Genomic DNA, 16,763 nt, shown 5'->3' on the forward strand with positions numbered 1-16,763 from the left:
TGATTAAGGTCTGCGGCATGGCAGCGGCATTCAAACAGAACACTGACCTTCTGCCTCCACATTTTGTCCTCTAATGAGACAGCTGTCAAACATCAGATCTATCAACACACATCTCAAAGAACAACATCACTGTTTAATTTCATTATGTAAATTGAATGAGAAAGGTGCAAAAACATAGGTAAATCAAAAGGATGAGTGAGGTAGGTGCAGGGAGTCACTTTAAGAGGCATAACAAATGAGACTTAGATTTATAGTGATAATCGTGCAGATTCCTCATGCATAACAGCACTACTTTTCCTGCTTAGTGGATATGTAAGGAAGCATCTCTAGGGAGTGTAAAGACAAGACAACACAATGGCTGCTCAACCAGCAGATTTGTATAGTCTTTAATAGTTTCAAATGCAAAATTCTACATTTTACAAATAAGTTAGCAAAACAGCATTGTGTGACAGAAGTATACAGTATATACATTACATACATTTTATTTCAAAAGCTTATCCTACATATTTTGTTGTGTCATTTATGTATCGTTAAGACACATCCAAGTAGTTTGCATTAGTTAAACATAATTTGCCATGGCTAAAAAGAAATAATTACAGACATAATAAAACACATTTATGTATTACCATGTGTCAGTCCACACACAAACAAGAATACTGAAAAGTAATGAATTCTTTGCCCATAACAAAAATTGCCCAAACAAATGCAAACAAGGCAAACAATAATGAGTAAAAAGCAAATAATTTATGTACTATTTCAAAGTATATCTTTTTGATAAATGCTTTTACTTATCTAAGTGATTATAATCCAGCTATTGTTTCTGGCTATGCCCGTTTTTGGGGCCAGTTTTCCAAAAGTGTTGTAGCACAACGACAACTGCAAAATCATAAACATGTTTTACATTCAATGTGTTCTCTAACCATTAAGATGATTCTTACATTATAAAGCCTGTCGGAAACTAACTTTAATGGTATAGAGATAAATATCGTCCTACCAGTGGTGATCAATACATCTCAAATCAAGTTCTGTAATTTACATAGTCTAATTATATGGTGTAATAGCTGTGAGAGTTCTAAACTCTGTGATTAGCATTCTGTCTATTGATTTTATCATAAAGTATTTCATTATACATAAATCATTAATATTAACAACAGATTGTTAATAAAAGACATTCCAGACAAATACAGTAGCACGTTCAAATTTGTCTGGGAGTACCAACCGATTTTTAGTAGACCACACTATGCTCTTAACATGTACTGTCACATGAGGGCAACACAGTCTTCCTATTTACAATAATTATAACACCCAAGCCTATTAAAATGTGCCTGCATTCTAGTGAACACTGATGTCCAGTATTTCAGTGCTGTTATACTCAATTCAAAGCATTTCTAGTGTGCATGCTTTACGGTGCAAATGTCAGCTATTTCCAATTATTTCAGCACAGGGTACATAAGTGTTTACCAACAAACTCCACAAAAATGATAAGAAAAGCCCCATTTGCCTCTTTTTCAGTAATGAAAATCAAATAAGACAAAATAACACCAGCTTGACTTGAATGGTATGGTACCAAGAAGTAGTACTGAACCACATCTGATTAGAAGCTTATTTACAGTACTGCAAGAAAGTAAGCTGTTTCTGCTTACCTTTGCTACTGTTAGCTAATTGCCAAAGCACTTAACAGTCCTTTCATGATTTCATATGAGCTTCATTGTAAACCTCCCAGTATCTGCACCATCACCACTTCCACCCATAGATGTACGTGGCACAAAGTCAATGGTGGCGGTGTGCTTGATCTGGCCCTTACTTTGGCTCCAGAAGAACATAAAAACAAAACAGATGGCCACTGAACTCAGGAATGAAAGGAAGCCCATCGTAGTGGCAATGACAAGGGTCTTGGCATCAAAGGGGTAAGGGTTTGACACTTGCTCTGAAGAGTTGGTGGAAGGAGGTAATGAGGTTTCAACCCACCCCTCATCAGAGAAATAGGGAGATGTGTAGTTTCGAGGAAAACTCCGTACCTTAAGGTTCACAGAGATACTATCATTCCCAGCAGCATTTGCTGCAATGCACAGGTAAGCTCCAGTGTCATGTACTTGAACATAACGGACTTCCAGACTCCCATTTGCAAGTATCCGTATTCTGCCCACGGAGCTAAGTGGAGTCTGCTGGGGAGACAGCCAAGTAATAGACGGTGGTGGATAGCCATCTGCTTTGCATTCAAACTGTATATTTATTCCCTCATCCACACTGGCTTCTTGCGTCTGTCTGTCCAGGATTCGTGCCTGCCTGCAGATGAACACGACAGGGAGCTCCACCTCTGAAAAGTCTCGAAACTCCCGTTTTCGCACATGATCAGGAGCAGAACATGTAGGTTGGCGACCATCAAAGTTCAGCCTGAAACGTCGGCGCACTACCCACAGTAGCCGGCAGTCACAAGTTAAGGGGTTTCGGTCCAACCGCAAGGTCTGTAGGTTCCCCACTGAGTGGAAGGCACTCTCCTCCAGGGTGGTAAGTCTGTTTGAAGATACATTGAGCAGCCGAAAGTGGACCAGTCCTCTGAAGGCACCTGGCTCAATGCGTAGAAGGCTACCACCTGCCAGGTGGAACTCCTGAAGCCGGAGCAATTCCCCTAGCAGGTTGCCCTGTATAGATGTGATGGGGTTGTAGGACAGGTCAAGGTAGCGTAGGTAGACCAGGTGGCGCAGGGAGGTGTAAGGTACGGCACTCAGATTGCAGTTGCTGATAACTAAGGTGGTGAGATTGAGACCGATAAGGCTGTTGCTGTTTAAGGTCTCCAGGGAGGGCCACTGAAGGATCTGCAGGGTGCGCAGCTGGTGCAGCCGACGGAAGGCATTGTTGGGCAAGATGCTAATGGTGAGTCTTCGCAGACGCATCTTGGTCAGGCTCTGGAGCTGTGAAAATGCTTCAGTAGGGATGGAGGTCAGGTTACTACGGTCCACATTCAGCTCCTGTAAGCTCAGCAGGCCAACAAAGGCCCTTTGAGAAATGAACACCAGATCATTCTCCCCTGCGTTCATTTCCCGTAGGTTTCCCATCTCCTGAAACGTGTAGTCCAGAAAGACAAGTATCTCATTCTTACTGATGTCCAAACTGCGAAGGTTGGACAGGCCTGAGAAGACACCCACAGGGATGATCTTTAGGCGGTTGTTTTTGATTCGCAGGAATCTAAGGTTTTTAAGACCCTGAAATGCCTCCACCTCAATCATAGATATCACATTCTCACTAAGGTCCAGATCCTCAAGCTTGGACAGGCCATAGAACTGTCGCCGACTCAAAGTCTTCAAGCGGTTGCCAGACAGATCCAGGCGCTTGGCATTGTTAGGCAGGCCTTCGGGAACACCTGTTAGGTGTTTTGTGGAGCAGTTCACCTCTAATGTGTCCTGTCGACAGTTGCACTTTTGTGGGCATGGCCAGGATAGATCAGCTGCTGATAAACTTATACACCACAGCAGCAGGAGTGCCCATGGCCCCTGCTGGCCACACACCTCTGCAAACATCTTACCTCCTGCCTGCTGAAACCAGAGAAAGAGACTCAGTTAGGGGGACATGTACTGTCATTTGCAATAGTTGGCTGCCCCTGGTCAAAACTACATATTTTGTTGATTTTTGAAGTGAAAATAAGTACACAGCCTCTACAGAGAACACACTTCTGCACACTGTGGTGCACAATTTAACATATTACTGTGAAAAAAGATAACATGTGGCCTGTGCAAAACTTGTGGCACATTTTATATTTTAACTTTTCCCATATGTCTAACTCAGCAAATAAACGGAAACGTAAACTTTACAGAAAAATGTTATAAATTCATTCCCTATAGAGGACATTTACTTATTTTGACTTACTTTAAAAAAACATGATCTATGTTCAAATCTTTACATGAGACTCTAAGTAGCTGTTCAACATGAGATGAAAACTTTACACAAAAGACGTAGAATCATCAGTTTAAATATTAAGTAGTTTTAACATTGCGTGTTAGTACCTCTGAATGTTAAATGCGAAGCCAAAACAGTCTGTGAATAGTCAGATTAATCAGGCAGATTACTTTTCACTGTTTCAACGTGTGGTAATTCATGTAGCCCACTATGTTACCAACAGGGACAAGAAATGTGTCACTGACAGACTAAATATAAAACATATTATCTATTGCTCTTACAGTTAACCCTTTAACGAACAAGGATCTCCTGATGGGTCTAGGCTTTTATTACATACACTATATTTCCAGAAGTATATCGCTCATCTGGCTTCACATGCATATGAACTTGAGTGACATCCCATTCCATAGGGTTTAATATGATGTCGGCCCACCCTTTGCAGCTATAACAGCTTCAACTCTTCTGGGAAAGCTTTCCACAAGCTTTAGGAGTGTGTTTATGGGAATTTTTGATCATTCTTCCAGAAACGCATGTAAGATAGGACACTGATGTTGGATGAGAAGGCCTGGCTCACAGACTCTACTCTAATTCGTCCCAAAGGTGATCTACTGGGTTGATGTCAGGACTCTGTGCAGGCCAGTCAAGTTCTTCCACACCAAACTCACTCATCCATGTCTTTATGGACCTTGCTTTGTACATTGGTGCACAATCATGTTGGAACAGGGAAGGGCTATCCCCAAACTGTTCCCACAAAGCATGAAATTGTCCAAAATCTCTTGGTCTGCTGAAGCATTAAAGAGTTCCTTTCACTGGAACTAAGGGGCCAAGCCCAACTCCTGAAAAACAACCCCACACAATAATCCCCCCTCCATCAAACTTGCAGTCAGACAGGTACTATTATTCTGGCAACCTGCAAACCTGGACTTGTCCATAGGATTGCCAGATGGAGAAGTATGATTCATCACTCCAGAGAACACATCTACACTGCTCTAGAGTCCAGTAGTGGCACTTTACACCACTGCATTCAACACTTTGCATTGCGCTTTGTGATGTAAGGCTTGGATGCAGCTGCTTGGCCATGGAAACCCATTCCATGAAGCTCTCTATGCACTGTTCTTGAGCTAATCTGAAGGCTACATGAAGTTTAGAGGTCTGTAGCAGACCTGACTCTGCAGAAAGTTGGCGACCTCTTCGTACTATGCACCTCAGCATCCACTGACTCCGCTCTGTCATTTTACGTGGCCTACCACTTCGTGCCTGAGTTGCTGTCATTCCCAATTGCTTCCACTTTGTTATAATACCACTCACAGTTGACTGTGGAACATTTAGCAAGGAAATTTCAAGACTGGACTTGTTGCACAAGTGGCATCCTATCACAGTAGCACACTGGAATGCACTGAGCTCCCGAGAGCAACCCATTCTTTCACAAATGTTTGAAGAAGCATGCCTAGGTGCTTGGTTTTATACACCTGTGGCTATGGAAGTGAGTGAAACACCTGAATTCAATTATGTGGATGGCTGAGTGAATTCTTTTGGCAATATAGTGTACTTCTATCTCTGATGCATCACTTAAAATCAAACATAATTTTTTACATTGATTTATTGGTCCCCGCGACCCTGACGGAGAAGCGGCTTAGAAAATGGATGGATGGATGGATGGATGATTTATTGGTATGACACTCACCACGTTGCTTTTGTAGTGCAAGTTCTCATAACCAGAATTTATAAGGTTCAGATCTGTCTTGAGTCCAGTCCTATCTTGAGTTTATCATTCACCTCCAGACAACCTACAATCCAAGAGAAAAATAAAAACCATTCAGAAACAAAGAAAACACGGCAGATTCATTTCAAAGTCCCAGTATTGCAAATAATTCCTGCTGACAACAATAATGACAAAAGTATTTTAAAAGTCTCAAACAGCTTGTTTAAAAAGGCTGAGAGTATGTTTAAGTGCCAGGTGGTGCTCACAAGCCCTCTTTAACAAGCCCCTTTTCTGACCAGTTATCTGGAGCAGAGTGTGCTGTGAGACTGCTGGAAGGGCTAATGTAAGTAGACAGGTCTGTAGATTGTGGTCACACTGGCCACTGGTTTAACCTGAGGCCAGGGGCTGCATGTGGAGACAACTGGGCATAAATTAGGATTTAGCCACCTAGCACACCTCCGCACGCTGAGCTGACATTTGGTCAAAAACAAAGAAATGCCAGCACTGCATGAATTCTGCACAGCTGTTCTGTTTAGAATTTGATAGTTATTAGACTTTGCATTACCAACAATGCAATAAGTATATTTTAGTGTTACATAAAATAAAGCATATAATGATTGTGATCACAAGTTCTTCGAAGGATTGCGTACAAATCCAAAACAAATTATTAGCAGTTTGTATTAAAAACAATTTGACTGCTACACAGTCTATAAAAAGTAACTAGAGTCAGTTTTGTGACTTCAATCCCTAAGGCAAGAAAACAGGAAACTTGTGAAAGCAAATTCCTTTCCTCAAAATGAAAAGCCAGCAACAGCTATTCTTGTCTCATTAACGTCTAAGACACTAACAAGACCTGAGATCAATAATGTATTGAATTAGCATACTGTATGAAAAACAAACAGCAAAATTTGACAGTGATCCTTGAAAAACAGCTAGTTTCATCATTATTTTGATTTTAATTACATATGAATTATTTGAACAAAACTGCCCCAAAATACTATTTGTAACACGCAAGGAAAGGCACAAATAAAATTGAAACAATGGATCACATAGAATGGACATGTATTACAATATACCTTCAACAGAAACACTGTCAAAAGACTGTTACTAATGTACATTATCCATATATAAATCAGTTAAAATTCAACCATAAGCAACACAGAGACAAAATCAAACCTGCATAGCTGAAAATCTCTCACTTGTCTCCCTCACTCATAGTCAATTTTCCCATCTCTCCCCGCAGAAGGGACATGATTGAAGTTGAAAGCAATTCTTAAGCTTTTCAATCTAGTTTCATCTCTGGTATTCACGGAAAAGGTCTTCTACTGCTTGCAAGAGCTGACTCATAATGTGGGGCTAGCAGGGGGAGAGCTGGATGTAGCTGTGCTATCCTAACACCATGCAGCCTGTCTGTGGAGCAGAGTCCTGCTTACACAAATTAAAGTGTTGATCCCTCTGTTCATTTTATGAGAGACAGAGGCTGACAGGTGCACCAGATTAGCCTGGGCAGTGCCTGAAAAGTGGCAGGACTGACTCTGCCAGTCTCTTTCTCTCCTTCTCCCTCTCTCGCTCTCTCTCTTCTTACTTCTGCATTCATTATTCAGTTCTTTATATCAGGTTCAGTAAGATAGAGTTCCTTACACAACAACTTACCACTTTACACACAGTTAAGTCTGTGATCATGCTCATTTTGATCAATAATAGATGCAGTCTACCAAACATTTGGTGAAATACAGTTGAATTTAAGCTTTTGTCAAGCCTAAAATGGATAAAGGGGGTCAAATTGACCTGAAATTTTGTTTGTAAGCCTCACAAATGCCTTTTCCTTATATCTTGATCATAGGCACTGAATTCTTATTTTTTATTATTATCAAAATGGATGCTTTCATCAACTTTATCATATTAAACATATATGTTGTGAACTTGGCTTCAAAGCTGACATACGCAACCTTTATGAGAAATGACACCTATTGGAATAAGTGTTTATACATGCCTATGTAGGTCTATGTTAGGTGCCATAAAGCGTTTATGTAGGTGTCATGAAGCCTTAGGAACACTGCTTTACAGTACTCATAGAAAGCACTGATCTACTGTTCATGTTATAGCATAAGGTACGTTTTGTCTACAAATATAGAGCCAATAATTAGCTAGCCAGCGAATTTTAGTGAAAATTTTAGCTAGCACATTTTGAGTACTGCTTCTATTGTATTACTTTTAAGACATGCTATTGGGTAACTGATTAATGGATTTGGGAAATAAATAAATAAACAAATAAATAAGTACATTTTAATACCAACAAATATTGATGATAATCAACAAATTGATTGTTTTTAATGTATTCAATTTGGTGTCACTCTGCCAAATATATTGTGCAAATTATCTAACTACTTAAGTAGTTAGAGCTAAATGTAATCTTTTTTAAGTGCCAACTAAAAATTAAAACCAATTAAAACCAATGCCAATTAAAACCAATGATTCCAATATGACTTAACTTTCCCATAGCCTGTTTGTCCTCTGGGCCATGCACACACACAAATACAATGCTCTATGTTCAACATTCTATTACAAGTTCTTTTTTTCAGAAGACACAGTAAAGGACTCTTTGTCTTCAATCTTACCACCAGACAAAACTCATCAAGACCAGACATTTTTATCAGGTTGCAGCTACTGGTGAGGGCCAAAGTGAGCTATGACAGTACTTATAAAAAGCTAAACAAATAGTAAAAAAAACACACACATTTTTGTCAATTGCAAATTGCCTATAAACTTCAAAGTAACAAGCAGATGATATTATGTTAGTTAATTAGGCCATTATACTACTGTATAAACATTGACATCTTGATGGTATCTGTAATGTTTGCTTGTGCATTTTGTTCATTCCAACTTTTTGCAAACCTTAGAAAAACTAAATATGCTAATACACATTGTGAACCATGAAAATGTCTTTGAGTATCATGCCGTTATATTTTTGCCATACTCCCCACCCTTACTTGCCAGTGTACTCTTGTGTGAAAAGGTCATTTTTGTTTCAAGCAGTCAAGCTTGAACAAATAACCTTCAAGACTCTGAACTTTTGCAAGTTTTATTTAACTTTCTTTTAACATTCTATCTGAGCCAGCGCAGCTTCAGTTTCAGAACTATGTGAGAGGTCACTGGCCTGTGTAGCTGGCTGACATTTGCCCTCAGCAAGCAGACAGGGAATGGGCAAGGCTGACTCTGTTACCCTCTCTTCTCACAGTGTGATGCTATTCTTACCCCGTCTGGATGAGAACTAACCCCAGCCAATCATGAATCCCCTATTAGAATTCCTCAGAGCAACAATAGCGCCAGCATGAAAGGGGGCTGTTTATTGGTCTTGCACCAAGCTCCATCACTACCCTCCACAGAATGCAACACGGCTACACTCATAAGTATTAAAAGCTCCCTAAGCAAATAACAGGTGCCGGACAGAGTGGAGTAAGATAACAGTTCTAAAGGATGCCCCAGTGTTTTTCCCCATGAGCTTGCCAATGGAACAGAGAAAAAATGAGCATAGAGAGAGAGAGAGAGAGAGAGAGAGACAGAGAGAGAGAGAGAGAGAGAGAGAGAGAGAGAGAGAGAGAGAGATAAAAGATAAACAAAGAAATCAGGCAGGATAGAAGGTTTATACAAGGTTTGCTGAGCTTTGTGCTGCACTTGTATGCAATGTATGTTTTTATATTCAACGAATGCATTTTTCAGCTGATGGACTGTGGCTGTAGCACATAATCCTGGTTTTCAGATTTTAGTGCATGCAAAAGTGAGACTGATTTCTATGCATTAGACTAAAGGAGTGTGCGAGAGAGATAAAGAAAAACTGCAAAGGCTTCAGGCCTGTAACAAACAAGATTACATGAGCCATTCATTCTGTATACATCAGTATACATCCCCACAGCTGTCACAAATGTCTTGCAGAGGTTGGGGTATGAAAGTAGGTGGCACTTTGTGTCTGCATCAGCTTTTCAGTGAGAGTCTGTTTATTTTTAAAAGATACAGAGAGGGATCCTTATAGTTTCTCTGAATGGTTTGTGAGGAGGAGGGAGTGGAGGTTTTTGAATATGTGTGTTTTCTTTTTCCTAAGTGTCTGTTAAAACTACAGAACTTGTGGAAAGGGAAAGAGTGTTTAGCATAAGTGTGTTTGAGTAAACAAATAAAAAACTCATTTAGTGGACATCCCTGAATGATGAATACTGGATAAGCTTATGTACGTTCTTTTGGGCTAAACTGGCATTATATGATTTTATTGTTTACTTTTCTTGTGCTTTTCAAGAGACAGCACAAAGAAGCTTAATTCTAATACAAACAGAACTCAGTCACAAAAAGGCAGGCACACTGAATGCAATTATAATTGAATATGATATCAGCTTTGTGCTGTACTTTACTGCTGGTGCTTGAACATTATGTACTGCTACAATGTGGACAAAAATAGAAATGGAGGAAAGAGTACATACTGATAATGAGCCAACTGTTAAAACTGTTTTTTTGTTTTGTTTTTTTTATTTTTATTTTTTAAAGTCTAAAAGTAAGTCAGTGCTCAGGATTTTTTTTAATCAACAATATAAGTATCTAAACAAACTGGCTCTTATTAGGAGTCGCATGATTCAAGTAATATTATTAATGATATGTGCATTACTGTAATACTGTGACTATGCTTAACTGCTTGTTGAACATGCAGTTTAAGCAAGTTATGTCTCTACTGGATACAATGGATTAAAAATACCATACACTGTGAACAAATATTTGCATTATCCCTAACACAGAGCGCACAGCTGGCTTCTCCTATTTGACACACAAGCTGGTCAGTAACAGCTGATATCATTTGTAAAGCCCTGGCTTCAGATTTGATTCCATTGATGGGAACTTGCTGTAATGGGGGAGGAGTATGATTCAAGCCTGTTTCACGTGCACACCAGCCTGAGACTGTCAGTAAGCTTACAAAGAGGCACACGATGTGAATATGGGCACATATTGGCAGGAGACCAAACAGCCACCTTTGGCTTTCATTCACCTAAAGGCACTTAAACATATATCTACCCCCGCTTTCCCACCCTGCTCTTAGTCAACTCAGAGCTTTTACACTTTCATGTTTAGTTCTATACATTTATATATTCCAATACATATTGTATTGGAAAAAAAATGAAAATAAATAAATAAATAAAAATCAAACACATTTAAAATGGTGTACCAAAATTTTAATAGACTCCTCAGCCTCTTCTGATGATCTCTCATTTATCATCTTTCATGGAAACCACAGTCATTTGGTCATATCCTACATTCGTAAAAAGATGGTTCTTTATGGGTTCTTTAGGAAAGGGAATATTTCTATATAGAACCATTTCATGCTTAAATGTTTCTTTGCATGGTGAAATGGTTCAATATAGTACTCATGGTTGCTTGAACCTTTAAATGACCATTTTTTTAAAAAGTGTATCCGAGTAAAGTTCTAGTTATTGTTTTTTTTTGTTTGTTTGCTTTGAGGACTGGGGAGCCCCAAAAAATCTGGTCCACATAATTTGTGTAGCATATAATCAGAGCTCTATAAAATCAAGACACTGTTAACACAGAATATGCTGAAAACTGAATATATGTTATCAGTTTGTATCTGCAAAACAGTAACTTTACAGAAAATGCAAAAAATAACCTATAATCAGGAGTGGTCTTGCACTAGGCAAAAGTAGACAGCTGTCTAGGGCCCCCATGTGAATAACCTATTTTACACACACACACACACACATACACACACACACACACACACACACACACACACACACACACACACATATATATATATATATATATATATATATATATATATATATAAAATATATAAAATATAATATATAAAAATAAACAATTCTGAATTTATTATTTCCGTTTTGTCATGAAAAACCAACACATTAGCATTTACACATACCTACTCATTCAGCTCACAGCAGTTTTGCCACACTCATTAACATCCAAATTATACAGTGTTTCAGCCCAACTATCAGAACAGAGACCAATCAGAACAGAGACCATTTACTTACAGCAGTCTTATAGACACAGTAACAAAAATAGCCTGTCTATTTCTAAAGGATAAAGAGGTCATGTAAAAGTTGGAAAACGGTCATGTAAAAATGGATTACGATTGTTTTGGACAAGAAAAATATAGGATACATGCCCTTGAAATAATCTTAAAATATGCTTAAAACAAGCCCAGATTGATACATATTAGATATATTAAATAGATTAAATAAGATTTCACCTTCTAAAGTATTATTTTTGGCAGTGTAGAAGGTTGCTCTATGGGGGCCCCATTCCTGTGTTTTGCTCCAGAATCACTAAATCCACCTTTGTCTGTAACGTATGTTAATGAAGCAAGATTTTATTCTAAGTAATTTTATAACTGATCATGAGTCCACTGATTATGAACATATTTTTATACAATGTAAAGCACACCTGGAATTTTCCAATTACACAAAAATGCAACAGCAACAGTATACTGATTTTTATTTTTAATCATTATAATAATTATTTATTTGATTTTTAATATTTTTTCAGTATATTGTTGTTCTTGGATATATTGTTGCTATATTGTCAGAACAAAAGCTTTTTTACATAACTTGAAAAAGCCAGGTGCTCTTTACGGTGCATAAAAATGTCATATTCATTATCAACACGTTAACAAAAACAGTCCAAAATGATCAGCAATAAAATTGTTATGTTAGTTAAAGGTCAAGAATGTTTTGGTTTTTTTTTCCAGAGAATCAGGAAATCTGAAAAAATTGAGAAACATTGTTTTGCTATGACAGCAACATACATTACTGTTGTAAAAACAATGTATCTCAGTTTGTTCAGACATTTATTTTTCTACATCAGTTGAGCATGATGGCTGTCCTTAATATTGTGTGAATATTTAATGATGAGTGGACCAATGGATATGATTACTTGGAGTAAAATCTTTTTACATCAGCTTAGATTAAAAGCAAAGACTGTTTTTTTTACCTTCTCCTTTAATATAACCATTTTGGAGATACATATATGTTCTGGACAGCAACAATATATGTCATTCAGTGAGTGGCTAACTGCAGCTTGTACAGCAGACCAGACATGAGAGGGTCATACTGTGCCCTGAATAGTTATATGTGTCTGAGCAGTCCTAGGCGGGTCTGGTTCAGAGCGTCAGGATTACACACAGAAAGAAAAGGCAAAAACGCCATGGGGCAGACAGCTGACCCAGGACAGGCTGATCACTCTTTCGCTGTTAAAGGCCTTTTAAAACCAAATCTGAAAGTGCTGTTGTCTTAATCCTATGGGACAGACATGTCTCCCTTACAACAAATACAGCTACCCCAAGAAGATGTTTAGCTTCTACACAGAGGAAAGCCTAGTGAACGTATGACATGTAAAATAAGTCACATATCACATCACCTCTAAAACAGAGTTTCTTTCTCAGCTCTGCAGTTACCATCTTCAAGAGCTCTTAAATCAAAGACAAATTCATTTCAAGCTTGATTGAGAGTATTGACAGGTCGACTGAGCAAAAGAAAAGGCAGTGATCAGATTAGTGCTTTTATTGGTGAACTCCATCAGTCCAGCCACTCAGGCAGCATGGTGAATTACATGAGTCAGAGATAAATCAAGCAGCAAGGGGTGACTGGGACGCTGTGACTGTGCATTAAAACTTGCCTGATTAAAGTGCCCATTTGGATCCTCTCCCATCTTCCTTGCTTTCGCGTCCACTCACACGCGCAAGGGCAGAATTTGCTTTGCTGCACATTATTGGTAGTACAGTCTGCTGTTTAATCTCTCATTAGAGGAAACTTCCACAAATGGATTAGCATCAATTCGACAGACCTTCCTAGAGGTGGGGAGCCAAAAACCGAATCAAGAAATCGGAGCTCATCAGAATATGCTGGGTATATTGAAGGCGCCAGATTTTCTGCTCTGCATCAGCAGTAATCTGGCTCAGTTTGAGGTGAGATTGATCTCAGGAATGCTTGTATTTAACTGGGACCTCTCAACTTGACCTCCTTTTGATCTTCAGTGTAAACAGACTTCCAATAATTGCTGAGGTCTGCAGGTGGGTGAGTGAGGCAGTGGGTGAATAAATTAATAAATGAGCCTACACTCTTAAAAAGGTTCTTCAAGGGTTCTTTAGTAAGGACAGTCATTCTATTTAGAAGTAAGAACAAATCAAAGAACCACTTGTTAAAGGCCTCTTTGCATCATGTAGTCGCTTTTCAGATTCATGGAGAATGTGTTGTATATGATTCTATACAGAACCTTTTTTAAAAGGGTTCACTAAAAAGGGTTCTTCAGTTGTTACAAGCTTGAAATTGTAACAGCAGAACCCTTTCTGGTGCCATATATAACAATTTTCACCATATACAACACATTCTCCCCTAATGTGAAGAACAACTGCACGGTGCAAAGAAGCCTTTAAGCATGCAAATGATTCAGTGTTCATAGCTACACACCAAACTGTTGTCTTTAGTAAAGAACCGTTGAAAAGCCATCTTTTTTAAGAGTGTGTACTGCTTTTTTTACACTTAAAGCTCTTTTAATAACAGTGGCCTATTTCAGAATAATAAAAATCATATATGGCAACACAAACCTATATGTAACTACCAGAAGATGGACCTGAGCCATATTTAAACCTCTTCTGCTCCAGCTTTGTACAACAGTGTTGTATGAATGGTAACCCTGACATCAGCAGGAAGAGGTTATAAGATTATAGTTTACCAGGCCTAAGTTGTTTTCCTGTTCGCCAGCTTTTTATTCGAATTTTCCGTTCCACCTTAAATGGCACGGCAGTATCCAAGCAGCAGCGGTGTAGCGGTATACACGCGCCAAACGTAACTGCTGCACCATTTAAGGTGGAACGGAAAATTCGAATAAGAAGCTATACTTCAGCCTCGTGAATGTAGTCCACGTTTAAGAGCAGTAGCTAAACTGAAAGAAACACACCAGATGGGCGCACACGAAGAACAGACTAAAAGAGGAAGTTCTACATTAAACGGGAAAACTTTACACAGCATTCATAACCACATAAAACAGGAAGTCTACGCTTCCCGCTCACGTATAAGCTACAAGTCTAACTCAGCAAGATAACCCAAACAAAGCAAAAGAGGCGAGAAGAGTCGACTGACGAGCTCACCTGCTTCTTCTGCTGCGAAGATTTGCCAGTTTTCTTTATTTTCCCATTCTTCGTCTCTGTCCCTCTCTCCTCTCAGACTGCCTCGTCCACTCCCGGTGTCGTGTATCGCGCTACTGAGCGAAGACGCGAACCTATCTGGAGACAAGACCCGAGCATTTTAATCGTTTTACTCCTTCATTAATTTCTTCTGTCTACCACGCGGCGTCCCTCGGGTCTATAAAGATAATTGGTGCCATAATTTAGGTCGACTCCTCTCAGAGCTGGAGCTTCCTTTCTCTCTCGTCTCATCTAACTTCCACACACTTTACCGACTGGCAAGAGGAGCGAGGCAGAAAACATACATAAACGATGATTCTTTTAGAAAAATGGTTTAAAAAAAAAACCTCGCGTGTAGCGTACAGTGCTATTCACCCAAACAGCTTACGAGGAGTGAAACGTATCCCGAGTGTGTGTGAGACAGAGAGAGCTCTTGGATTTAGTGTGTGTTCGTGCTGGGTGGCTGTCCTGACAGGATTTGCTGTTACATTCGACAGACTGACTGGAGTTTATCCAGGACAGCACACACCGTTGGAGTGTGTGAGCGCTCTGTGCAGCATCATGAGCAGCTCTTTGCGCCTTTTGTCTCACACAAATCTCCGGATTAAAGTACAGCTAGATGTTCAGAACAACATTTCAACACTTAAGATGCATACACACACACACACACGCACGCACGCGCACACACACACACACACACACACACACACACACACACACACACACACACACACACATATATATATATATATATATATATATATATATATATATATATATATATATATATATATATATATGTATTACCAATCTGTTAAATTTATAAACTTATAAATTGTAATTGTTCCATAACATTTGCAGAAAAGTGAAGTAGAACAAGTAGTACTTCTTTTGTGTAGTAGATTGGCTAAGTTACTTTCACTTAGAAATTCAACAAAATATTTCATTTGACCTTGGGTGTTCCAACTTACACAATACAACTGTATTTACATTTACATTTTAAGCATAACCTCTTATTCAGATCGATTTATCATATTACAGATGCAGATGAATGTAGCAATAGGAGTCTTGCTCAAGGACTTCATCATCTATGCTATGTAATACCATTAAACGATTCACAAAATCCAGAGAAATCTCTATGCAAGGGACAAGGCCAAAAGCTAGCTGTCATCTTTGGGCCCTCGGGCAGCACTGCATTAAAAACAGACATAATTCTATAGTGGGAATCACTGAACGGACACAGGAACACTTCCCAAAACCATTGTATGTGAACTCAGTGCATTACTGCATCAACAAACATCAACAAATGCAAATTAAACTCTACCATACGATAAAGAAACTATACATGAACATAATCCAGAAGCGTCACCACCTTCTCTGGGCCCAAGCTGATGGACTGAAGCAAAGTGGAAGAGTGTCCCTAGGTCTGACAAATCAAATTTAGTTCTAAAGTTCTTTTTGGATATCATGGACACTGCACCCTTGAGCTAAAGACCACCTGGTCTTGGTCAGTGCACAGTTCAAAATCCTGCACCCAGCGGATGGTAGGGAGGTGTATTAGTACTCTTGGCATGGGTGACTTGCACATCTCTGAAGGCACTATTAATGCTGAATTATATTTACAGGTTTTGGCAACATATGCTGCCATCATAATGTCTTTTTCAGGGAAGGCCTTGCTTATTTCAGCAGGACAGTGCCAAACCACATTCTGCATATTACTACAGCAAGGCTGTTGAGCAGCTGAAATCCTAAATCAAGCAAGAATTGGCAAACATTTCCATTTTAAAACTACAGCAGTCAGTATTTTCAGTTCCCAAATGTTTGGAGAATATTGGTTAAAGAAGAGCTAATGCAACACTGTGTTAAACATGGCCCTGTTCCAACTTTTTATATTAAAAATATATTTAAAAAAAATGTTATAGTACACCACATACACACACACACACACACACACACACACACACACACACACAC

At 39.0% G+C, this 16,763-nt stretch overlaps 1 protein-coding gene across 2 annotated transcripts; it reads right to left on the reverse strand.

The window, feature by feature from the left end:
- Positions 1-370: 370 nt before the first annotated feature.
- lingo4b (leucine rich repeat and Ig domain containing 4b) lies at positions 371-15,246 on the reverse strand. 2 transcript variants are annotated; one of them, XM_017721691.2, is made up of 3 exons: positions 14,754-15,246; positions 5,579-5,681; positions 371-3,530 (listed from the first exon to the last, which is right to left on the reverse strand). In XM_017721691.2, exon 3 carries the CDS (start codon positions 3,516-3,518, stop codon positions 1,695-1,697), a length of 1,824 nt encoding a protein of 607 aa, XP_017577180.1. In that variant the 5' UTR covers positions 3,519-3,530; positions 5,579-5,681; positions 14,754-15,246; the 3' UTR covers positions 371-1,694. The 2 variants fall into 2 exon arrangements, with proteins under 2 accessions (XP_017577180.1, XP_017577179.1); XM_017721690.2 differs by having other exon boundaries at positions 371-3,533.
- Positions 15,247-16,763: the final 1,517 nt, after the last annotated feature.

The sequence above is a fragment of the Pygocentrus nattereri genome, chromosome 3 (assembly GCF_015220715.1).
Source record: "Pygocentrus nattereri isolate fPygNat1 chromosome 3, fPygNat1.pri, whole genome shotgun sequence".
NCBI classification, from domain to species: Eukaryota; Metazoa; Chordata; class Actinopteri; order Characiformes; family Serrasalmidae; genus Pygocentrus; species Pygocentrus nattereri.